At 39.1% G+C, this 26,809-nt stretch overlaps 1 protein-coding gene across 5 annotated transcripts; it reads right to left on the reverse strand.

Annotated features, from left to right (window-relative positions):
* On the reverse strand, window positions 1–26,141 carry SLTM (SAFB like transcription modulator). 5 transcript variants are annotated; one of them, XM_064517444.1, is made up of 21 exons: window positions 25,850–26,141; window positions 25,007–25,094; window positions 16,429–16,493; window positions 15,842–16,027; window positions 15,327–15,374; window positions 14,326–14,353; window positions 12,490–12,958; window positions 11,878–11,927; window positions 9,747–9,865; window positions 7,994–8,143; window positions 7,794–7,903; window positions 7,627–7,706; window positions 7,125–7,216; window positions 6,733–6,896; window positions 5,513–5,687; window positions 4,785–4,909; window positions 3,574–3,744; window positions 2,609–2,920; window positions 2,010–2,163; window positions 1,039–1,196; window positions 1–652 (listed from the first exon to the last, which is right to left on the reverse strand). In XM_064517444.1, the coding sequence occupies exons 1-21, from the start codon at window positions 26,042–26,044 to the stop codon at window positions 544–546; spliced, it is 3,048 nt and encodes a 1,015-aa protein (XP_064373514.1). In that variant the 5' UTR covers window positions 26,045–26,141; the 3' UTR covers window positions 1–543. The 5 variants fall into 5 exon arrangements, with proteins under 5 accessions (XP_064373514.1, XP_064373513.1, XP_064373511.1 ...); XM_064517443.1 differs by having other exon boundaries at window positions 7,546–7,706; window positions 12,490–12,904; window positions 25,850–26,140; XM_064517441.1 differs by having other exon boundaries at window positions 7,546–7,706; window positions 25,850–26,140.
* Between the last annotated feature and the right edge of the window lie 668 nt (window positions 26,142–26,809).

The raw sequence follows: 26,809 nt of genomic DNA on the forward strand, positions 1-26,809 counted from the left end.
TACAGAATATGAAGGTTTATTTCAAAAGAATACATTTGCAAGAATACACATAAATGCACTCAATGTAACAGTACCTTCTGCAAAAATAGGTTACATAATACCCAGTAATGCAAGAACAATCTTATTTCTCTACAAATTAGAAAGCAGAGAATAGCCTGGACAACCTTCAAAATGGAGGTTATAGTTGTGTATGTTGTGGTAAGTAGCTAACTTTAAAGCATGACACCACAGAGCTAATGTTGGTAAATTAAACTACTAGCACACAGCTGCAAACTATTCTTTTATACAGGATTAACAAATATTTTGGTTCCAATTTGTTTTACACAGCTCTAGTGCCTCAGGGAAAATGCTTATCAAAGATACACAAAAACTATCCAAAATTACAACGCAACTATTAAAATACCTCCAAAATTGAGAGGAAAAGTAATCATGTTAAATTAAAAAAATTTAACCAGGATTTCCAGACAAGATTTCCTGTTTTTAATCAGACAAAGTTTACAAGAGATTTCAATAAGTTATCTTGAAACCAAGCAGCTGTAGATCTTAGAATCTTCGTGGAGGTCCACCTTTAAACGGCTTAAATCCTGAGCCACTTCCCCTCTGCATGGAATTGCCTGTGATCTGTACAACTCTATTAATTGGTGAAGAGTTACTGGAAACAAAGGTTTTAAAAAAGTGTTAAGTTATGGTAAGTATCTAAAAGCTTGGTGTGCAGGTAAGAACATTGCTACTTCTCTTATCACTGAACTGTTAAACCAGAGTCTCAAAAGAGACTTGAAACCATGCAAGAAAAAAGGCTTTACAAGTCACAGAGTACATGAATGTTGCAGCTGAACCATACTGCCATTAGCAGTACCACAGATCTAAACACTTAATGCAGAGCCTGTGCTGGCTTGGAAGGATGGAGCGTATGTTGTGCAGCAGCAACCCCTTCCACAGCAAGTCATGTTGATTGCACCGAGACTCTTACACTTCTTAAGCACAACCAGAGCTTTGAGAGCTCAGTGGGGAAGTGAGAGGAAGGAGTATTTTTTGTACCTTGTATGTGGAGACATCATGCCACCTCCTCCACGGCCATCTCCCATTCTCCTTGTGTCATGATACCCACTTCCTTGAGAACTAGGTCCATGCCACTCTTTTCTTGGTCCAGTTTCACGACTATGGCGTTCAACAACATGTCTGTCTTCATTATAGTGCTAGAAAGAAAGTGATAGTCATTTTCATAAAGAAAGGTGTATTTTTTTTAAGTCAATGCTGAAGATAAAGCATGAAATTTTTCAAGAAAGTTAAGCTTGCACTTACAGGTCTCCAGTAACAATATTCAAAATCACACATCTTAACATTTCAGTCCATTTGCACTTAATTCATGCTTGCAACAGTCTTAAAAATAAATTTAGACTGGATGGGGCAAATGGAGCTAGTTTGCAGTAATGACTGTGTGAGTGTGTAGAGGAGTGAAGTTCCATGAGTTTGTACTTTACTCCCAGTTCTGCCTTGATCTCTCATGATCACTGACAAGCATGTTCCATGTAACTACAGAAAAGGAAACTACTGATTTTTTAAACACATCAGGAGCTAGTATCATGAAGCATTTAGTCTGCAGGCTTTAAAGACACGTAATACAGAAGGTTCTTTTTCACTGAATCGAACTTCATAGATTCCAGTGACAAACTGTACCAGAACTACCAGGCAGTGTAAGGTTAGGACCCTGAAAACAGGAGGATGACAAATAATTAAAGGCCTAATTAGGAACTCATTCAGGTATGATAGCCATTGCTCTGATCCACCTGAAATATGCTAAACAAAAGTAGAGTTCTGGATATTTTGGGTTCTTTTATTTTATTTTTTTTTTAAAGATGTTTTAGAATAAAGAACTTACTAATAGCACACAATGAAATAAGCACTACAGAAGTCATTAGCAAGTATTCTGGCTATATGGTCAGCTCATTTTCCAGCAGTGATTTTATATTTTCCAAACACACACACTCTCACACACAGAGATGACTCACTTGTCCTCCGCCACCTCTTTCTCCCATCACGCCTCGTTCTCCTTCCCTGCTTCCATACCCAGAAGCGCTGCTACGGCTACCAGGAGGTGCACCTCTCACATGTCCAGACACTTCTCTTCCTGATCGTTCTGGCCTCTCACCTCTGTAAAAATTACTTTCATCAAAATTTTTGTTTCAGTATAACAGAATTGGTACCAAACCATAGCATATATAGATTTTCTGTGTTTTTCAGGTTCCTAGCAACTTGCAGTTAGCTTCTTAGAAACAAATCTTGAAAATTTAAGGGGCTCTCTAAATAGTTAAAACTGGCATGTTTTTGTTTACATCTGTGTTCTCACATAAAAGCCTCCTTACTATATGTTACTTTGCATGATCTAGAGTAGACTGCTAGGAGTCAGCATCAGGTTTACAGATGAGGTTTAGCGTATATGACAACCTACACATAAGTTTTCCTAATGCTTTTTGAAAAACAATTTTGCCATTCTTCAGGAGCGGCTTTGTTCTCTATTTATATAGCAGTTCTTGAGGAATTAGTATTATGAGTAGTTTCTGCAAGAATTGGTACCTTTACTAATTTGCTGGGTATCCAGCAAACTTACCTGCCATCCCGTTTGTCTGTGCTTATGCTTCCTTCCTTCCAATTTGCTTGCCTAGGTGGATTTGAACCAGTCTCTCTCGGATGCCGACCATGTGGTATTTCAGGTCTGTCATGAATTATTACTGTTCTTCTTTCATCTCTGTCTCCTCGCACTTCCCGTCTGTCCGTATCTCTAAGTTCGCTTCTTGGCTGTGGTGGTTCATTTCTTCTGGACTCACTGAAGTTCTTAGGATATCTCTCAAACCCTGGCTCTTCTCTTCGTGCTGTTGGACGAGTCTTTTTTGCTTCACCTTGATTGACAAAACGTTCTCGCCTAAGTAGTTGAAATAGGAAAAAGTCATTTGCTTGGTCTGTGTCTTACTCTTATTTTAGCATGTATGCATGCACATGGGTAAGCAGACAAAAATACTATTCACCTTTACATTACATGTTTATTACCATGTATGTGGTATGTATCTCAAGGATCCCTACCACACCAAAATATATCGATTTCTACCCCAACTTAACATTTTTTAATGGATCTATCTGTTCATATTTTGTAAGTATAATATTTAAGCAATTGCATGACCTCCTTTTTGTGTCTTCCTCTCTAGCATAAAGCACAAGGAATGCCAGATTTCGAGTCAGCTTGAAACTGTAATTCTACTTCATTGCAGCGTGGTCACTTCATAACTGGTTATTGAAGAAGTTTCATGGAAATATGTGACATTGGTCAGAATCCATGTAACTGTGTAGTAGATACTGGTTCTGGAACCAATGTGACTCCTGCTAATTACACTCTTTAACACTAATTAAAGTCAGCTGCTTTTAGCTTGGCTTCCTAAGGAAAAGTTACCAAGCCTTTAAGTACTTACTCAACTTAAGCGCTAAGTTGAATAGTTAAGAGTGAAATCCACAGGGATATTGGCAGGCAAATACCTACCCGATTAAACTTACCTATTATATCATATTATTATTTAAACTTACCTATCAAAAGAGGATGATGGAACAGAAGAACCCTCTGGATATCGTCCCCTTTCTCTGTGATCAAAATCATTAAACCTATTCTGCTGGCGACTGTAATCTGAACCATGACTAAAACGTGCATCTGTATCAAGAGCCATCTTCTTATTCTCATTCCAGTATGGATCATCTCTCCTTTAAGCAAAAAGGAAGAGAACCCTAGTCAGTTACAAAGATCCAAATGATGGCTTAATGCACAGAAATATAATGTAATATATAGCAAACAGTTCATGTTAAAACTCAATTGTCTGTTTTAAAGGCAGACCTCTAACCTTTGGAAAACCAAAGGCATGTGCAGGCATGTATGTTTTAAATAGCAGCACAAATCATTAAGAAAAAAACTCTATCTGAACTGCAAATTTAAAAGAAAAAATATTGTAATAAAGTCTGAACAGTAAGTTTACTCTGTTGGACAGTTTAACAAAAAAAAGTGTGTGCATACGCTTGTACACACACACACACACACACACACACACACACACACACACGCTTTCTCAGGAAAGAAAAACACAGTAAATGTCATAGCCTTGCTCATGAGGAACATTCAGGTCTTTATGATAAGAATGCGAGATAGCAGAGCATATAATCAACAGCCTTGAAAACTGAAGCTGTCTTTCCTCCTCCTAGCGAAGAAACATTAGTGTTCTGTTACTGCATCTACCATAACTATTCATATTCCACTGGTACCTATGTTAGTTTTATAGCTTAGGCCTATTCTTACAGCGATGTAAAGATCAGTGCATCAAAGCCAGTTCAACTCATGTGGCTCAAACAGCAGATGACAGTTGTCATCAGCTTCAGTAAAAATTAACAGCCATCACACTGACTCCTTTAGCCACCAAATTACCAGAAATACGAATTCTCAAAGTATAAGCTAGAAATGTCAACCATTAAGTCAGAAGAAAAGCTTCTCAGCAAATGTTCTGAAGTTATACTCTCTTGGTACAGTAAGAATTTGTTCACATGATGCTTCTCTTAATTCAAAGCTGTCTCTGCAAATAAGGTATGTTTCTTATTTGGCATAGACTAAATGGCAAAAACAAATAAATACCAGAAATTCAGTTCTTGCACAAAGACCGAACATTCCAGGTACAAACACACTTTTGAGTCTGACACAAGGGTAGCTCTTTCTTTTTATTAGGGGCTGCAAAACAATAGTTTGAGAACTAGATTACCTGTGATCTACATCACGCGGACGTTTCAAAGAATTCCTCTTTTCCTGTTCATAACGAAGTTGTTGCTGTTGTCGACGAAGTTCCTCCCTTTCGCGAGCAATACGCTCTGCTTCTTTTCGACGTTCCTACCATAAAAGGAAAGGGTAAATAAACACAGCAAACCCCAGATCTCTTTATTAGTAGTATCTATAAAACAATTACCAAGTATATAAAACAAATACCAAGTAATACTTCGTAGTTTTCTACTAAAGGCTATCTGATACAATCTATTCATGGATAGCAGGGAAGATTAAAGAGCATGAGGAATAATTCTTTAAAGACCAGACACAACAGAGAAACTACTGGCTATTAGCTAGAACAATCTCCAAGTAATTTCTTTTACTGCTACGTTCACTGCCCTGAGATGCGTCTCATCAGGTTTGCAGTGACACTGTTCTATAGGTAAAATCTGGCAGTTAGGTTAGACTTGTATGGGCAACATGATCCATTGAGCTTCAGCATGAATATTAGTGATGGACATGTATAGCCAGTGCATAACCAGTAGCAAGAGCTTGCTATCAAGCTACTTACAAGTCAAACAAAGACTACTGTTGTCCTACATTTTGGATTATGTATTGTTCAGTTGGTTTGTCTGAGGCCTGGGTGAGTGGGTGAAGAGAAAAATTCACAGCAAGTACAAATGGTTATGGTTCAAAATGACATTGCACTACAGTTCAAAATATGCATACCTGTTCAATACGAACGCGCTCTCTTTCCAAACGTTCCCGTTCCATTCTTTCCCTCTCTAGTTTTTGTCTTTCAATTTCTAATCGTTCCCTTTCCCTCTGCAAGCATTCTTCTCGTTCATGCATTATTCGTATGCGTTCTCTCTCACGACGCTCTCTTTCAGCGATTTCTCTTCGCCTGAAAAAAAACAAAGAGGCAGTACTGTGATTTACAGCAGACACTTCACTGAAAAATTCTCCCTCATCCAGAACTAACATTACTCCAGGCAAAGACATTTTAAAACGATTTGAGAAGAGGCTCCTGGCAGCAGCCATTGTATCAGAATTCTACCGCTTTTAGCCTCAAATAGCCAAAGTGTCCTCAGCACATTCTACACAACCATTTAGCAAGATAACAGATACTAGAAAAAGGCATATTGAGTATCATTGTTTTGAATATATTTTATGCTGGATTCATATCGGTGTGCTGTGATGCGGACAATGACAACTATAGCCAACCTAGCAAAAACCCCCATGTCTTGGATCTTAAACATGCTTGCTATTTCAGCTCTTGTCCTCTTCAAGCTAACAAAGACTCACATACTGCTTTCTTACTCTTGCACAGAAAGCAACAAGACTACTCTGACTTACACAGGTTAGGTATATTTGTGGACAGTCAATTTTGCTTTTTCCATTCCTCTTCCCACCTCCTATAACAGAGCATACAAGAAGCAGGAAAGGTGCTTTCTCTATGCCTGCTGGGAATTCCTTTGCTTAGGGAAATCCAGCCAGTGACACAAGGTATTAAGATAGCCTTTGAAAACTTTTAGTCATGTAAGAAGAGCAGACTAGAACAGATTAGCCATCCATTAAAACAGATTTAAAGAGAAAATATTGTACTATGTTTGATTTGTCATTTAGACATACAATAGCTCTCTGTAAACATCACTAATTTTGTATCTAATTGTCAACTTCTCATTTTTTCCAAAAATAAAGCTAGCATGCAAAACAGTTATGAGACGCACCCCCTCTAACAAACACTAAGCCATGTGTATACACATGTCTATTAAAAGATTAAACAAAAATTTTGCAGTCAGTTATTTGTTTGAAGATACCATTAGGTAAAGCCCCAGACCTTAACATCTGAGTAAGGCTTGACAGAATGCATTCTAATTAGATTTCTAAATATAGTATCTGATCAGTTAATGTTTAAAATAGCCTTTAGCAAAAAGTTGAATTACTACCTTCGGAGTTCAACAGCTCGTCGTATTCTTTCCAATCGAACCATGTGTTCTCGCAATCTCTGTTCCTTCATCTTTTCAAAAGGCAAGATATCCTTTCTACCCCTGTATTCCCTGAATTTCACTTTATCTTGAATAATACGCTCTTTGTTCCTCAATATCTGTGGCTATAGATAGAGATTACAATGGTTATTTCAGAAGTCTCATTCATTTAGGGAGATTTCTGGATGCTATGTTCATGTATCATTAACTACTTAGCTATCCCAAACCATACAAAGCTTCAGATCTACCTAAGCTTAACAGTTTGTGATAATTTACTGACTTTTCACTGAAGGTATCAACTGTAAGGTAGCATTAAATCAGATAAGGACTGTGTCAAATCTATAGATACTTACTTTATCAAACCTTCCCCTTCTAACTGTCCTAGTGTGGCCTTGGTCTCCTTTTGTTTGGTCTAGAACTACAACTTGACCTGGGCTTTTACCACCTAGTGAGGGGGGGAAAAAAAAAAAGAGAGGGTTTAAAACAAACACAAATCCCTAGTTGCCTCTTACAGATTTTCCTTGATGAAGTTTCTGAATCTTTAAACTGAAGTGTTACTGGTAGGAGAAGCATGCCAGCACATGTCTGTGTAGTTAAGCAGTAATACAAAATATGGAAGCTTTTACAACAGTTCTAAAGTAAAGTAATAGATGTAACTGGAATCTTTTAAAAAAAGATGTTTAGTTATCTTGTTTCCTGCAAGAGCAACAACATGCCCCAAAATCAAGCCAGACACACAGATTCAACAGGAGGAAACACTGCTATATTGCATACTTATTCTTTTCTTTTCTTCAGTTTTTTTAGTGGATTCTTGATTAGGGCCACTTGATCCATTATCACTCTTCTCATCTTTACCTTCTGTTTTCTTGGCTTCTTTACTTTCTTTTTTTTCAGATTTCTCAGATTTCTTTTCTTCTTTTTTGGTTGATGGAGTTCTTGTTAGGGGAGAAATACACAAACGCAGTGAGGAAGGTTCAATCTAAATAATTTTCCAACCTTAGGAAATTCATGAAAGTTCTTACTTGCTGGTTTTATCACTTGATGCAGTCTTTTTATCTCCCATGTTTCTACTGGAACCAGATTTCTCATCACTTTCTTTCTTCAACTCCTTTTTGGAGGGATCACCTTTCACCTATATTTTTTCCAAAAGTAAATTAGGTTAATATATATCCTTGCAGAAGGTGGTTTATTTTGCGACAAGTTTTCACCGTATTAAACTTACTTTCTCAACAGAAATTTGTTGTCCGTGCAGCTCTGTTCGATGAAGGTGTGCTATACATCTAGCCACTTCTGTACTAGAAGACATCGTTACTATGCCATAACACTTTGCCCCTGGGCTTCGTGCATTTGTGACCACCTTTGCACCAAGTACCTACATAAAGAGGTTAAATTTAGGCTTTTAGAGAGGCATTCCTAGTAAGGAAGAGATGATATTCCAATGTTTTAATCCTAGTATCAAACAAACATAAAATATCCAAACTCACAAGGAAAAGTGATGCTCTAAGTTTTCAAATGCATATATGCACAGGAGGTTGCAGCTTTTTGAAAATTTTATCCTAACTATCACATCACAGAAAGTTAATGTTTCCTTCCTGTTTTCACCAGTCACGACCTAATGCACATTATTTAAATGCTTTTTTCAGACTTAACATGAGAATTCATTCACAGAAACACCACTGATCTAGAATTTGATGGATGGACACCCTGCCCAAAGAAGAAAGAGTCAGCAGCTGTCAATTGGCAGCAGGAAGGTATAAGCAGTATTATGCAGTAATTTATTAAGGAGGTCAATTCTTCAAAGGCCAATGTGTGTCAACTGAGTAACTTCAGCAAACAGCTCTTTGACATCTACTTCTCAGGAAAACATTACGCATGCGTCCCCACCGCTTGTTAGAACTTCTATACCTACCAGAGCAAGATGTCTTGATTTACTTGTGCTCCAATGCAACAATTTCATCTTTTTAATAGTGTGCAATGATATATTCATTTATTCATTAAATATTTCCCTAATTTATTTAAAAATCAAAATCAACTAAATATGTGTACCAAGTATCTTTACAGCAAAAACAGCCAAAGAACTGAAAGTGCTAGCAAATACACTCTCAGGTTTCAACACCTCAAGTCACTGAATAAAATCATCTACTAAATTCATTGGATTAATCATATATCCAATAATCGGTACAGATAGTTACTATTCACAGCTGTAAGGTTCTAACCAGTTCCTAAGATGTAATAAAGTCATAAGAGCACAGGTTTATACAAACACTGTGAATTCACATAGTTATCAATAACTTGTTTGACAAAATGAGGACTAAAAACTGTTCTCAAAATAATGCTTAGCTTCTACGAATTCTGCAATGTTCTATGGAGTTCAGGTGTTAAATCAAATGAAAATCCAGGAAAACAGTTTAATCAGCCTGTAACAAAATTCATTAAGTCATAAAGAAAAAAAAAAGTCCCTAAAAGAACAGGCATTAACAGTCACATTTTTTGCCAATTTTTCCCATTCAGAAATTCTCCAAACACATTTTACAAAGTCTCCAATGCAGCACATGCTGCAAAGACTGTTTATAGCACAGTTCTACCAGCTGGCACAGTATCTTAAACTCATGGTTCAATACAGTTGCTGCACAAGAACATAATCATTGTAATTTAATTTCAAAATACTTTTTTTTTTTTAAACTTAAAGCCAGTCCTGAACAATCATAATACTGACATTACTTTTGCATCTATCTTACCTCAACAGAAGAAGAATTTCTTAAGGAAAAAAAAAAAAAAAAAAGCACTTATGGTTCTTTCTGTAAGCATGCACTGTTACTGTAGGTGCTGAAAGTATTGGATCTTTAGATTACATTGGTTAGACATTTCCTCTTAGACTTGCATTTAAATGAAACAATACTCAATTTCTGTATTTGAATAGGGAAAGGGGGAGAGAAATACACAACACACAGATGGTATCACACCACACAAAATACCTTTCCGTATTTGCCAAAGAGATTTTTCAAGTCAGCAGCTTTTGTGTTGGAAGAGAGTCCGCTAACCCACAGGTTTCTAGTTGAACTTCCACTGCTACCACTAACACTGCTTGCACTTCCTGAAACAAGTTTTACAAAACAGCCAAAAATTAAATAGAGGTACAGTGAATGCACAACTGAACTGTTGCTGAAAAGAGAAGCTTAACCTGTTACCTTTAAGTAACTGTTTATCCCGTTACCTTTCTTGACAAGACTTCTATATAAAAAAAATATATGCCATAAGATCTCATTCGTTTACCCATGTATTGAGACCAACAGCTTGGCTAACTCATACCCCCAAAAGAGAGCTAGGAAATCCTATAATCCTCTGCATGCTTTTCCCCTCATTTGAGTATCTACATTTAGCTTCAACTTCTGGTTCTTATCAATAACTTCCATCCAAAGAAGTCTTTCTAGCACCCAACATTTGTCTTTATACTATTCATATTACCAAAGAGATAACTGAAAGGTAAATAGAAGACAATTAATCCTCAGTATGATTTATTTTTCCTACCCTCCAGAATAACGTGCCTGATTTCTGCAGCTTCTTGAAGTGTCTGCCCTCCGCGCAGAGCAGCTTTTTAAAAATACTGCTACTAGAACTGGATGCAGCACACCAAAAAAGAATTTGATACATACTAAGGAGAAGCAGGAAAAACATTACCTGCCTTAAAAATAAATGAATAAATCACATATTAGCCATTTTAACAACAGTATAGGACTAAGAATTCAAATGACTAATGTTCCTGACATCTTTTAGCCTTACATTATTTAGTTCAGCTGTGATTGTTCACTACTAAATGTATGAACTGCTTTTGAGTATGTTAAAATGCAGCCAGTCATACAGGCAAGACCCGTACTGGAGCTCCAACCTAAGAGGTGGAAAATCTGGTGGTGGTTAGAATTTTAAAAGGTAATTTAACCACCTTGGGAGCTCCAACTTAAGAGGTGGAAAATCTGGTGGTGGTTAGAATTTTAAAAGGTAATTTAACCACCTTGGGAAGAAGGATCAATTTCCTTCTTAAATGTGTCAAGATGGACTAGGAGTGAGAGACAACAAAAACCCTCAATCATCTTCAACTAGGATCATCTTGATAATCCTAGATTATCATGGTAAACTGTAATATACTTATAGTATCATTAAACAGCAAATTATAATTAATATAAATAAACATACTGCACTGGCTTTGTATATGTATTTTAGGACAGCCTTTTAGTAGTTACATATTATAATAATCTTACATGCTACCTGTAACATTAACATGAACAGACATACGTTTACAGAAGACTAATTTATATTTGTCATGAAACTTTCTCCTCAAAAATTCATTTATCAGATAAAGTTCCAGTCATCCATTAGTGACACTTAAGTGACTCTGTAATGAAGGTGTTTTGACAGAAATCTAGTAGTCAGGCAAAATAAGGAGACTCATGAAATTGTAGGAATGCATATGTTCAGCTCCGAAGCATCAACGTAACTGGTGACAATAATGTGCTCGTAAACTGCGTTCTGTAAATTTTTTATCATAATACTGGGTTTTATACTAAAAGACAAATTCCAAGACAGATCAACAGCTCTGATTTTAACCCACTAAACAGCTACTAGTGCAATTCTGCTAACCAGCATCTTGGCTGGTATAGCTACTTAGTTGAGAGTTCACTTTATTTAAGGATGAGCTAGAATTCAAAACAAGACAAGCAAACTTCACTGACGTTGTCCAAGTACTTTGTAAGTATTTTTTTGCTTGTTTTGTCCATACATCCACACGAAGGACTCTACTTAAATTACAGAAGGCATATCTGAAATTTACACCTTCTCATCAAAACAAAGACCTAGAATTCAGAAGTGGAATCTGTTTTGAAGTAGGAAAATATATTTTCGTTCAGTGCTTAGAATAAGTATTTTTGATCTTTTGAAGAATCTGGGATCAGAGGGGAAAAAAAGCCATAGCTAGTGACTACTGTACCTCAAGCATAATTTACTACAGCCAGATGAAACCAACTATATAAGCCATTTTAGTACACAGCAAGAAAGTTCTCAAATAGGAAACCATACGGTTCATGACAATACACTACCCTAATTAACAGTTACCTTTATCATCCTTCGATGTTGTCTTGCTTTCTTTAGACTCCTTAGTAGAGCTAGAGAAGCAAATTAAATCAGAAGACAATTGAAAACACAGAATTTGATAAGCATTGCATTTTATACTGCTAATACTAATACACAAGTTAACATTTCAAAAATAAAAATAAAAAGGGCTAGACTGGGTTATACTTGAACAAATGATTCCCTTATGGATTCTTGCACTGATTTTCCCCAAGATGCCTGAAGATCTAGATTTTCTGACAACTCTATTCAGTGGATATATGGCAATCTTCTCCAGATTTCAGGACGGGGACTTGACTTCATTTTGTGTTCTTAGAACTGATAGCTGTTCATTACCATCATCACAAGGACATTTAAAAAACTCGTCAATTTGAAAAAAATAAATATATGCTGACAATTCGACAATGCAATCAGTAGGACATAGTGTCTATACGAAGATCTTGAATTTTAAAAAGTAACTTATGGCGGTCAAAAAAATCTATAGGCAGGAGCATAGGATACTAATTATAAGATTCTTGCTGCTACCCCCTTAATGTAGAGTGATCTTATTGAATGCTGGTACTCAGTATCGTAAAGAACTGACATAGAAAAACAAACCTCTTTGCTTGACCAGAGGCCCCAGTAGACGAGGGACCTTTCTTCAAAGTATCCTTTTCTTTGTCTCCAGATTCTGCTTTCTTTGAACTTTCTCTGGCTTCCTTCTTGACAGGATCACCCTTCACGCAGTCTTCCTTCTTACCATCTTTATGGTTCTCAGTCATCTCATAGTCCTTGCTTTCCTTCTCCAGGCTCTGTGAAATGGTATCCTGCCCATCTTTTGGCTTACTTGCTTCGGAATCTGTAATTTTCACATTTTTACCTGTTTCTAGGAGGTCATCACCATCAAAATCCAGAGTGATGGCATCTTCAGCCTGGATTGTAACCGATATGTTATCATCCTCAGCTTCTTTCACAGAGGTGTTAGCTTCCATCTCTTCATGAGCCGTGTGATCAGCCTCAGCTAGGCTTTCTTCTGAAGGAAGAGGTTTAGATACTTCTTGTGTACCATCACCAGAACCTGCTTTATCTAAGAGGATTTAACAGGAATAAATATGGCAAAACAAGAAGTTTAAACAATTTCATATGCATAAGCTAGAATAGGACCTAGAAAATACAAAGCCAGTTATTAGCACTGATGGAAGGTTAGAAAAAACACAAGGTGTATTAACACATATATAAATCCTTTACCCAGGATCACTTATTCTTCATGGCAAAACACATTTTCTAGAGACAAATACCAAAACATTAGGAGTCAGAATATGGTTCCATCTTGTAGATACCCGTTCTTCATAGAAAGTATCCATTTTCCAGTTTAGGATTTAGTGTGCCATAAGGAAATAGTTGCTTCAGATGCTCACAGTTTGACTTAATCTGTTTTTGAATCTTCCTGGTCTTAGAACTTCTAACCTTCCCAAATCCGGAAGAGGTACAGTCTTGGAGAATTTCAGTCAGTCTTCCACGTTGGTATTCTCTTTGGCTTTTCCTTTCTCCAGTTGTTTGTCAGTCAAGTTAGTTGTACAAGGCTGCTGCAGAAAACAGAAGAGTGAGCTTTAATCCAGAGTTCGTAGAAAAATGGTTCCGTCTTCATCCACTGAATGGATTTCCCATTCTCAGTCCCACACTGGCGTCTCCAACAGTATTCTTGGATTTGTACAGAAGAGATGCTTCAGCCGTAGGGTCCCTCGTAAGCAAGGAGTCTGTAGTTTTATCCTGTAACTTCAGTAGTGTGTTTATTCCAACTTGTGTAAAGTGATGGTGTTCCATGTCCTTTCTAGTCCACAATAGGTAGAATCCTTAAGACTTCTGTCCAGAAAGTCTGTTTGACCAAATGCGTTATATTCCTTCTATAGTTTCACTAACGAGCACAGCTTTAAAAAGGTAGCCACTCCACAGGTTTCCAAACACTTGCTTTACCATTTTATATACTGTCACTTGGAAATACCAGTTGTAAGTCAAGCATATGATGGTCCATATATATGCTGGGTGCTCAAGTTCCGTGTGAGAGTGTACCATTTCACTCAGTTAAACATCAGTTACTGCAGTGCAAGTTGGAAGTTTTTGCATCAAGACTTACCGTATATTAAAGTCAGAGTCCTTGAATACTATGCTTTTTTATTTAGTTAAAAAAAATCATAGTATGACAGTTATTATACATCCACCACAGTAACTGATAAGTACTATAATCAACTCTCTTAAGAGTAAGGTAACTTAACTCTTGAGAGTGAAATAACCCATCAACTGCAAGGATTCCAGATGCTGAGCTTAATAGGGAGACAACTGATACTTAGTACTGGAGACAAGCCTAGTATTAGTAAAGAGACTGAATATTACAAGAGAAAGTTGCCTGGTCTACCAGACTAAAGACCTCTGAACTCTATTAAACTTCAAACATACCTTTCTCAATTTCTTCATCTTCACCATCCTGCAAGAGAAGGAAGTCAAGACTAAGCGTTTCCTACATAAGTACAACAGTTCATATTTTCTATAGAATTTCTAGTGAAGGCAAATTAATGAACTGAAAACTGTTTCCAAAAAACAATCAGCTAGTAACCAAGCCTGTACACCTTGCCAAATCACTGGGAGTTTGTACCAAACTTCAATGGTATCTATCTTCAACACTTTCGCAGTTCGCAATTGGTTGCAAAGGGTCAGAGGGAAGTGACATTTAAGTCAGTAGGACATTTCCAAATTGTCCCACATCTTGCTAAAGTCTTCCAAATGGAAGTCACATTGCTGACTAGTACTTTCAATGAAATGCAAACAACCCATCATTAGCTTTGAAAGCCTAGGAGAGAAATTAGAAACTAGACAGACTTCCTCCGTTTAGTATTTCAAAGTGAAACAGTTATTTTAACAAGTATTTACTTATTTAGTTATCATTAACTTTAGCGAACAAAACATGCTGCATGAGATGTCACTTTTCAGACATCAGTTCCGCATATTTTAAATTTACTGGAACTCAGAATGAAATTTTGAGCTTAAAGATGTTTCAAATATCAGTATTAGGAAAAAAAAAAAAAAAAGAAAACCTACTCCAAAGGCATATTTTGAAGTTAAAACAGAAGTGCTAGATATAAAAGCTGTTTATACTATGTTAGAAAGCATTTGACACAGCCTTCTGAGTTGCTTAAAAGCTTAAAAGACATTCCTTGTAAGCCTATGCACTGAATACTCCCAACTGTAGAAGGCTGTTGCACTCAAATAGGGTATCTTCTTTGGCAGTCACAATTATCCATGCTATTAAAAACGGAATAAAGCTTCCCATATTGTTTACCTGTATTGAAATCATTTGACTCGCTAAGATGCATGCTGGAACAGAGAGCCAGTCTAAAGTGATCTTTTCTGAATCAACTGTGATAGGAGAATCTGCTTAACAAAACTGATTTGGAACTTACGTGGACAGATGGAAAAGTGTAGTCTTCTATGTCTTGACCTTCATTTTCCTAGGAAAACATAAAAGGACTTGTTCAACTAGCTATTTGCAAGACACCTATAAAACAGTGTCAAGATATTCAGTTAACTCAGGAAAACATTTTAGTCTAACAGATACACACTCAAAAAGGTGAGCATCAGTGGGCAGTCCTCCTGACTTGCATCTTTCACTTCAGTGTTCTGATTACGTATATGACTACCAGCACCAGGAAAAAGGACCACTTAGAAACTCAGTTATGCAGGCAGGAGACCATGCTAGAATTTTATCAACTAATGCAATGTTTGTTTCAGGATTATTCAGATACAGGTCAGGATGAACAAAAAGAGTATCACATTATCTTTCAGACATAACTGAGCAAGACAAATTGAAAAAACTAGTTCTGACTTCCTAGTAATGCAGGCCCACTCAGTAAAAATGTACATTTTGCTGGAAAAAAAAAAGAAAAAAAAAAAAACATGTAAAAATACAGCAAGGTACCTGACTTTCAGAATCCTTTTCTGCATCTTCTGTTGTCTCTGCTGGCTCCAAGTCATGGTATCTTTTCTTTTCTGCAGATGGCAGTTCTTTAGAATTCAAATTCTCATCTTCAACAGATTCTTCAAAGTCCTTTAATTCATCATTTCCATCTTGATCACTTGCATCTTGAGTCTCTAATTCACTTTCCTTTTAACATGAACAACAAATAACTGGCATAACTAAGAGCATTAGCTAGATTCTGAAATATTCACTGCTAGGTTCACTGTTTCTGCTAAATACTGTATCACAGACATAATCTCAATACTGAATTTATAATCCTACTGTGAATTCACTTATATAAATTCTGCATGTGTGTAACTCTACCATTTGGTTATCTCTGGTTAACTTCTGGGTTAAGAATCAAAACAAAACAAAAAAAAGAAAACACACAGAAGAAGTTTTAGGCATGACAGGTATGAACACAGTAAAAAGAATGCTCCAAAGTTTCCATGGAAATTATCTAAAATGGAGCTTTTCAGTTCAATGTTTGCCTTTGCTTGCAAGCTGTAGTATTCTGCACTTCTCAAAAAAATACATAATTTTATTACCTTGACAAAGGAATCTTCTTCAACTGATGCATCACCAGTTAATTCATCAACTTCCTGCTTCTTACCTGAAACAACAGAACATGCTAATGATTAGAGCTGCTACATACAACAGACCTTCTTAATACCGATCATATACTGGACATTAGTTTATCTGAACTGCTCACTGTGATATAACCCTCCCAAAACCCAGAATTTTCAAGGTGAGGGGAAAAACCATCAAACCAGTGATTATGAACAACTGGTATCAATTCTGTTTCATAAACAAGCAGCTACTTTCAAGTTAGCAGTTTTTATATCAGCCTTTCTACTTTGAACGATAATGGAATCTGAGAAAGCATTAAAGCAGTCTACAGAATTACTGGAGTTAAATTATACTTTATGACTTTGTAAAGGTTGGAAGGGACCTCTGGAGGTCATCTAGTCAGCCTCCTGCTCAAAAGCAAGGCTAACTTCCAAATACGATCAAATTGCTCAGCATCTCATCTAGCTGCGTTTCTGAGTATCTACAAGCATTGAGATGCCACAACCTCTCCAAGCCACCTTTCCCAATGCTTCTCATCACTAGAAGGAACCATCAACAGAAGAGTTGAGTCAGGTCAAGCACTCAGCTTTTTTAGATATTCTTTAGTTTACTAATGCCATGTTACACAGAACTCTGTTCTTCCAGTGCGTATACACTTTTTCCCTAATAAAGATGGTTCAGTGGAGGTGATGACTACACAGAATTCCCTTTGGAATCCATTGCACATCCTTAATCTTCTACAAAAACAAGACTAAAGAATACTAGCTCTAACTACCTTGACACAGATGCATCATTTTTATAGCATTCTGTAACTCTGAGGTATTCTATTCAAGATTAACCTATGAGGAGGTTTTCAGTAGCTGAAGGTACAAAGGCAGTTCTGTCAGGAGCAGCTTTACTGACCTTCTATTGGAAGTCAGCATCAATACAAGATACAAATGAAATGGCACTCATGATTAACACTTAATGCTTTATTTTTTGACATCACTTCTTCACCCATAACTTCATCCCCTAAAGAATGGCTAAATAAATTCTATAGATATTCTAAAGGAATAGAAGAGGAAAACATAGGCCAAAGTTTGATATAGTAAGCACATGTTTCTGCCACTTGGAATAGTCGATTTTGTCAGCAATTGATTTTCATACACAGTTTCATACACAAAGTTCTAATTTACATTTCAAAGCTGGAATCTGCTCAACTACAGGACAAGGAAAGAGACTGTTGCTTTGTGTCAAAACCAGCAGCACAGGTATACTCAGGGAAGCTATCTTTGCTCAGAAAGAGTTGTGAACTTACAACTGGGAAGGACAGTTTTTAAATGTGCATCGTATCTGATGTCTGAAAGCAAAAGAAAGCCGGATTTTGGATTAATGCTGGTTTTGGCCTTCTGTAATAGAATCTGTAGCCACAGATATCTTATGTACATATTTAAACAAAAAACGATGAGACAGAGCAAGGATTTCTACACACATTCAACTATTTTCTCTTTTGCCTCTCTCACATTTCAGCTCTAGTTTGTTAAACCTTAAAGTCTAAGCTATTCCTACATCTCATATCTAGTTAAGCATACACAGACATGGGCAAATACAAACACAGCAGATGCTAGACATCTTTAGCAACTATTTAGCATGTAACATCTTGGAAGCTGCTTAAATTCATTCATTTTGCCTGAGGAAATATAGAACCCGGGGGGTTTGGGGGGGGGGGGTGGAGATGGGAGACAGAACTACCTCAAGTTAGTCCTATCATTCTGCAACGGCACCTAGAGAAGTATATTGTAATCTGCGTGTCCTCACCAAGAGGAAGTTATACCTCTTCATAATAAAGGTGTCCATATTTTTTTGTTTGCTGCTGCAGTAAGCTAGACACAAGCATGTGTTTTCCACATTCTCTCTTTAGTCTGCTTTTCTTTGCATCAGAAGTCCACAGTTTACTCTGAGTACCAGTAGTATTCAAAGACATAGAAGACCTAAATAATGACTCGCAGTTCCCAGCTGCAAGACATAAAGAGGCAGCACATTTACCCTGTCAGTTCAGTGTTTCAGGTTACTCTGATCTGGTACAAGTTACACTGTTCAAAAGTAGTACTTCAAGGTTCCCAGGCAGACAGCTTCCAGCTGCTGGTATAGGTTTGCAATGGCAGTGACTTTGCAAAAAAGCTGCATACACAAAAATTCAGAACTTTTCCACATTGATAGTCATCCACAGTGGGATACTGGAAGGCACATTTGGCTTTTGTCTCCACATAACTGAAGTCAATTCATAACAACTGATAGTAACTGTGAACGTATTCAAGACCAGTATCACTTGGAAGAAAATAACTGGGACTGAAAGGCATGTTAACAATTCCCGTCAGAACAGCTGGACCTTCTGCGGACAAGACACACAGCAGGTGTCAAGTCATACAAGTTGTCAACACATGATAAAGTTTCTTATGTAAAGATTATCCATTCAGTGGCTATTGAAGTGTCAGTGGTATAAACACTGCTCACTGCAAATCTGGATGCCTGCGCTAACACCGATATTAATTTCCTTTGGAATGGTGGCACTCCTTTGTGAGCCATACTCAACCACCTTTCTGGCAACGGCAATTGCTATGCACTGTAAAACTGCAACACACTATTTACATAGAGGATGAGTCTCCTCCTTAGAAATAAGCAGATGATTTGGAGCATATTTAAAATACTAGTTTAACAACATGCAGGTTCAGCTTTCATCTCATTTACAAGCCTTAAGGTAGCATAAGTTTGTTCTACTCATTCACAGTCCTATGCATTCAGACAGAGTATACAGAACTACAGAAGAACACATTTTATATAAATCTTAACCAAATTAGATGCCTGCACAAGTAAAGTGACACACTCATCACCCAAGTTTTAGAAGAGTTAGCAACTGCAACTTTTCTGATGTTTCACCCCAAACAGGGTCCTCTTGTGCCACATGCTAAAGATTCATCAAAAACATGGTGCAGAAGAAAAAAGAAGGAAGGGAAAAGAAAATCGTGGGATGGAGCAGTCTTTATATTTTTATTTAGTTAAGAGGTCTGCTGCTGCAACTTGAGTAGTACCATTTGTCTGAGCGACATTAACAGAAGTAAATTATCCATTCATATTATTGTTTTCTTAAATGGTATCATAAATTTAGAAGAATATTTAAGCTTTCTACAGCTTTTGCAGGATACTACTGTTAATCATTTAAGGTTTTTAGAAGGAATGTATTTGGCAAAGTTGGATACTCTCTAGAGTCACTGAATTGTTCACAACATTTACCATTATATACAACCATGTGAGTAAACAGTCATAATACTTTCTAGGGCAGCTCATTAGAGATATCACTCACACCTACTTTAATGAAATTATTTGGGAAGTATTTGGCAAGATTAGTTCTTCCTAACAAGCTATCTGAGGGCACATGAAAGCCTTACTTAGAGTTTGTTGCATACCATTTATATCTCACTTCAATAAGCATGATATATCATAATTCAAATGACAAAAGAAACTTTCCAGTATTAGAACCACCTATACAAGGTGTTTCCAAGCATAAGTCAGAAAATTATTTTTCAAAAGTTGATTACAACTTATGATATCTCACATTTCTAATAAGCAGAACAAAACTGAATTCAGGTATTAACTTATTTTAGCTTAAGAACACCCTTCCCCAAAGAAAGATCCTTTTCTATACATCATCTACTCATTAATACACAAGAAGCAAATCTACTTTAAAAGAATATTCTCTTCATAACACACATCCTTCCTCAAAATAAGAGAACTGCATTTATTACTTCCTTAAGATGCACTCTATCTTGAGTAAAGCACCCAAGAAAAAGTAAGGTCTCAACTGTTTGTTCAATATTGAGATAAATAGCTACAATTTTGCAGGGATATCTAGAGTGGTTAAATACCACTGATCAGATGCCTAGAAATCAAAATAAATTAACAAACCAAACTCAGTTTGTGAGTCAATTAAGACTGGTATGTCATGTAACATTAACAGCCCTAATTAGCTGAAGCTGTAGTAGCATTGTCTTCAAGTGCAAACCCCCCAAAAAGAGCAGGGAGAGGTCACTTTTTACTCTTTACAATTTCATTCAGAAAGCACAAAGACAACCAACAGAACCAGCCAGTAAGTTCAAAGAAGCTACCTTCTTACCTAAGAAAAAGAAGAAAATGATCAGGTCAACAAGAGCAAAGAGATACTCAGGAGGAAGATTAATTTGGAAATTCTGAAGATACTTATTTAGAAATAGAATTAAAATGAAAATTCAGGTTATTGAAGATTAAAATCAAGGCCTTTGTACTGGTACACAGATTATGTTGTATAAGCAACGCTGATACAAGACACCTACTTTCAATGTAATTTAGAATTCCTTATCTTGTTCCAGTGATGATTCACTGAGCAGGAAAATTCTGATCTACTCTGGGGCAAGCTTGCTGCTGCACAGCACAGCACTTCAGAAGTCAGCCCACAAAACTGTCTTAACAGATGTTAACAACCCAAACAGGAAGAAAAGGTGAACACTTTGTGTTGTCAGAACTATTTTAATATTTCTGGAAGACAGATGACCAAAAAAAAAAAAAAAAAAAAAGATTTCCTCCACTCCTCTTTCCTTTCAAAGGCCAATATTGTACAACTTATTTATGGTTTTCAGTAATCAAACAGGCTTAACAAAGCCAAAAGTATCCAGGTAATGGTATAAGTAAGCCACTGCCAGTTGTCAGCATTTGATCTAAAAGACAGTATCATCAAATTGGAAATACAGTCAGAAACCAGAAAGGTACTTAAGACAGGAAGTAACAGGTGTCTAACTAGCCTTACAAACTTGAGAAGTAGCAAATTAGCATCTTTGCTTACATTAACATTTTGAAATTAAAATTTAGTTTAGACTAAAGTGTGTTCTTCATTCACGCTAGCTCCAAAACTCAGCAGAAAAATGACTTCCAATCACCAAGTTATGACACATCAATAAAATACCACAATATTTTTGGTTGCAAAAATTCAAACAAATGTTCACAGGAGAGATATTTTTAAAAGATTTCTTATTAGCAGTAAAGTAACTTCCTCCAGATACCAGAATAAGAAACAGAATATTCAGGCTTGAAAAGAACAGTTTTTTTGAATACCGTCACCTCTTTACAAAAAGAGAAATTAGTCCATAGCTACTAAAAGCAAGGGTGGGGAGGCACAGCTGAAGCTGTTAAAGTTGGTTTGATTTAGCACTTGGTATTTGTATATATAAAGGGCCTTTAAGCTTTCAAACTTTAACTGGTAAGAACAGCTGATCTCTGACTCTTCCAGTTAAACATTCTGCAATTCTTCTTCATCCCAAATATTTAATTAAACTATCTTCTGGTAAAAACTGCTAGATTTTGACTAACCTGGTGATTGCGCACTTTCCTGATGAGTAGATACACATGGCTCCCTATGTTTCACGCAAATTTTGGGCTAGTCAGTAAAGAGAACTGAGCCTCATTTTTCATACAGCATCTCACGCTGCAGGACTTCGACAGGATGCTGCTGAGGTGCTGTTTCCAAAGAGGAAAAAAGTCTGCATTCGCTTGTTTGGCAAAGACTTTATTTTTCTATCCTGAAAGATGGAACAGATGTTTCTTCCTCCATCACACAGCAAGTTGGTTTTGTACCATCATGCTCAAAAGCTTATCACAATCCAGTAAAAATGCTGCACTACCTGGTTAGGCAATAAGCTAATTTACCACGACATTACAAAATTCTGTTCTATAAAAGCAAGTCCCACTGTTACAGCCTCTTTCCTATTCCTGTTCTACACCATTTTTGTCAACATTAAAGAAAAAAAGAGAGGAAAAACAAATAGAGCACCCTCCTTCCACTATGCCTCTCCAATTCAGCCTGCATCAATACTCCACATCAAGCCTTTCTAAAAGACAGCACTGGGCAATTAGCATGAATTAGCATGAACACTGGGCAGTAGAATGGGCTACAAGAGAGATTCAAGTCTAAAAGTGGCCATCTGACAGAGCTGGTGCTTCCTTTGGAAGGAAAACCTCCCTCCTCTGCCCTACTCTCTGGCTCCTGCAAAGAGGTTTATCCCCATTTATCCCCATTACTCCCGCTCCCTAGCCTTTTCTAGGGCTCTACTTTCTTCATAACTCTTCATAACAAACATCTGCTATTCATACCTTCCTCTGTATAGCAATACATGGCAAAAAAATATACAGGACTGACTGGCGGCGCCATTCATTTTACCACTGGGCAGCAGTAAAACAATCAAAATAAAGACCTACTAATATTAGTCTGAAGCTATTTAGGGGAAAAAAAGAAAGCATTAGCAGAAGGCCTGGAACAATTTGCCTGTACACTCAGTAAGGGAGGCAACACTATTCATAGTGAAGAGTGTGTGCATGCAACAATCCAGATCAAGCTAGTTAATTTTAAGAGAAAATTCAGTCCTACTGAAGCTGATGGGCATGCATCTCCTACCTGCCTTCAAAAGTTTCTCAGTGGCAAGTTAGTAAATGGATTTTTCAAGTATTAGATTTCCCAGTTGTGGGGAAAACCTTCTGTTTATTAGTAATATACTTCAGCAGGAAGAGACCTGGGACAGAGTGTGTGTGGGGGAAAATGACTGCATCAAAATCAGCAGTTAACACATAATGGAATAGTTAAGAATATAACTGTAGTAGAACACCTTCCCTTTCAGCTTAAAGATGCTGAAAAAAGTAGACCAATAAGATACAAAGACATTTTCCTTCAGCAAATGAGTGAGTTTTTCCTGTTCCTTGCTTGAGGATTAACACAGCAGAAGCTTCTCATAATTCCAGCACAAAATTCGTTCATAAGACTTTCATAATCCAAAAAGTAACAAGAATCTCTTTTGAGTTTGCAAAGCAAGAAAATGAGAACTTCAGGAGGGTCACATTTTGCTTTGAGGGGTACCAAAAACACACGTATCATACATAAGCCTTACACTTTATGTGCACAGAAGAGGTGACAGTGAGCAGCTGTTGAAGCCTTGCCTCAGGCAGCAACACTGGTAGACAGTTTTACTATTTTGCTTCCACAAAGATAGTCTAAGACAGTCAGAGGCCAATTCAAGAACATCATCACAATATTAGCTTAGAAAACAGGAGGATAAAAAGCAACAGAAGAGAGGAGACATTCATCACAGCAGAAAACAACAACCATTTAAGCCTCTACATTACAAACTGTAGAAATGTTTCCTTATTTAGCTTCCATACAACTTTCTTAAGCATCAGTTACCTTAAAGAATAGGGAATAAAGTAATTTCACAGAAGAATGTGAAATCATGTTGTTAGCCTATTTCCTTTTTATTTCTCTAGTATGTTAAAAGCACAGATGAGTTACGTTATTCAAACTTTCTCTACAGATATGTCATTTTATTATTAAACTTGCCATTTGCAGCACTAGACCGAAGTGCGATTAATCATTTCCATCATAAAAATTAGCTTAATAAAAGTGACAGTGGTGTAAGTTGGATCATTTCCAAAACAGATTATCTATAGTACATGTATGAACATGCCTAGAACATATGCTCGCTCAATAAAGAGCGATACGCATAAAACAGGAATTTCCTCTCCCAACATTAGTTGACAGGTTATGGATGCTCCCAGAACAAAACACCTCCCAAACTCACAAATCATTATTTAAATACTTATGCACAAGAAAACAAAGTTGACATAATCACTGCCAACCACCAGATCAGTCTGGAATCTAAACGATAATTTTTCACAACAGAAAAAGTAAGAAATCTCTTAACTAGACATTTTATTTCACAGAGCTTTCAGAGCACATGCAGCAAATCCTTATTTATAAATCCCGTCTTGCTTCAGTAAAAAGTACATTAATGAACCCACACAACACACAACTCTTTAGACAGTGCCCTACCATGTATCACCATGGACTCATCACTAACATGGGTCCAGATCCTTCTCATAGTTTAACGACCTTTTAATTCTCCCTCTACTGTTCTCCAGATACTCTTGGTCACAAAAACACAATGCTTACCCACCTCCAGCACTAGAGCTGGGCATCCATTTTATGGCTAAAATGCTCCACATTCAGGATCCCTGTTACACAGTGTATTCCAAGAGTCTCACAGATCACCTACACAGCCTCATCACACACAGTATAAGTCTCCAGGACCTGCAGGCTGTGCCGTCACCATCTGGTTACACATCACCTAATCCTCCATTTTTCCCAGTATCCCTATATATCACAAAGCTCCCTAAAGGCACATTTTTCTCAGTATGTCCCACACCTCCAGCGATGAGTGGATATGTGACACTGGGAGATGGACACAGAAGTTTGCAGAAAAAGGAAGTAAGCAGGTGAGAGGGGTGCTGACGGCAGGGGGCAGAGGGAAAGCAGAAAGGCTTTAGAAATAAACATGGTGATTGAGGGCAAATAAGAAAGAACAGGTGCCATACATGACATAAGTCATAATCAGTAAAGTCACAACTGCATCCATGTTGCAGATCACAGTTCTACACACTTACTTTAAGGTGACATATGCAAGAAAAATCTGTTTAAAGCTGTAATCTATATCAATAGGTTTTCACCTTTGCCTTTAGTTGGTTTCTTGGTGGGTGTGTCAGCTGAGACAGTTATTTCAATATTATCTGGATCACCTCCTTCCTCTTCTATAGCCTGAATGAGACAAAACAAAAATTAATGAAGTTTAATGGGAACCTGAAGAATTTGACTTCAGCAGATGTCAAAGAGCCAAATTATTAATTCTTTCTAACTAAGGGAGTACTACATAAAGCAATTCAGGTTAAATCTTTCACTTAAAACCGGGTAAGAGCAAGAGCACACAAATGGCAGCAGTTTAAGCTGTTAAAATGTCATTTTCAAAGGACAACATATCAAAGATCAGCACATTTCTCTTTGGAAACGTAACACTAGAAGGCCGGTAAGACATCCGCGATGACATTAAGGACAGGCCAAAAGACAGGAGGAAAAAAAGCACACCCACAAAACCAAGCCCTGCTGCAGCAGCCGGCCGTGGGGCGAGCCGCGGCACCCGGGGAGGCGGCCGGGCCGCGGGGCGAGCGCGGCAGCGGCCCGGGCTGCGCCAGCCGCGGACGGCGCCCGGCGCGGCCCCCCGCGGCGCGGTCCCCCGTTCCGCGGCGCCGAGAGGGGCGTGCCGCCTGCCGCCGCCGCCGCCGCCGCGCACGGCCCCGCCGGGCCGGGCCGGGCCGGGCCGCGCAGGGCGCCGCCGCCGGGGCTGCCCGCGGCACGGCGGCCCCTCCGCCGGCACCGAGGAGAGGTCCCGCCCCTCGCACCGGGGCGCCCGGCGGGCCGCGAGGGCCCCGCCCCCGGAGCCGGTCGGCCCGCGGCACCGGGCCGGGCGGGCCCGCCGCGGAGCGGGCCGGGCCCCGCGGCCTGCGCTGGCCTCTCACCTGCTTGAGCCGGGAGATGAGCACCGTCTTCACCCCGGTGATGTCCAGGTTGCGCCGCTTCAGTTCCGACTTGAGGTCGATGACCCGCAGGTCGGTAATCTTCTTGCTCTCGGTGGGGGGCGCCGCCACCGCCGCCGGGGCGGCGGGCGCCGCGGGAGCCCCCGCGGCCGCGGGAGACGAGGCGGCGGCGGCCATTTTAGAGCGACTGAGCGCGGCAGCTGCACGCACAATGAAACCCCCCCACCCGGCCCGGGGCCGCCGAGTACCCGGATGGAGGCCGCGGCCGACCTGGTGGCGGCGCGCAGGCGCGCTGTGGGCTCACCTGGCCTGCGGGACCTCCCCGCGAGAGGCTGGCGGCGGCGGGGTGGCGGGGGCCGGGCGCGCCGGGCTCTGCGGCGGCCCCGTGGAGGCGGGCCGGGGCCCAGCGCGGCTCAGGGCTGGGCACTTGCTTCTTCTGGGGAGCGGCGCGGAGAGCCGTGAGGTGCCCGGGACGGGGCGGGACGGGGCGGGCGGCTGCGGGGCTGGGCCGGGCCGGGCCGCGGCGCTGCTCGGAGGCGGGGCAGGTGTCGTCCGGGCTGGGGGGGCATCCCGTGAGCAGCCGCGCGATACGTATTTTGCTGGGGGGGTTTCGCTTCCGAGAGCCGGCGCTGTCGGGCTCTCTCTTCCCGCGGGCCCTCAGGGGAGAGTTACGCCAGCGCGGCGCGCGCTGCCCGCGCGGTTCTTAGCGCGGCTGCGCCTGAGCGAGGGCCCCGGCGCCGCGGCTCTGCCGAGCGCGGGCTGTGCAGGGGTTTCCTCCTCGTCGGAGGCGTTTGCAAGCTCTGCGGGAACACGTCTGTTTATCTGGCGTTTCGGGTTGTTAGTTCCTGTAATGAAGCGTTCACTGGATTTCTGTCAGAATCATTCTTTGATTTTCTTTTTCCTAAATAAAAGCAAAACATTATTTACATATTATTGGTGTCC

The sequence above is a fragment of the Dromaius novaehollandiae genome, chromosome 10 (genome assembly GCF_036370855.1).
Source record: "Dromaius novaehollandiae isolate bDroNov1 chromosome 10, bDroNov1.hap1, whole genome shotgun sequence".
In the NCBI taxonomy this organism is placed as follows: Eukaryota; Metazoa; Chordata; class Aves; order Casuariiformes; family Dromaiidae; genus Dromaius; species Dromaius novaehollandiae.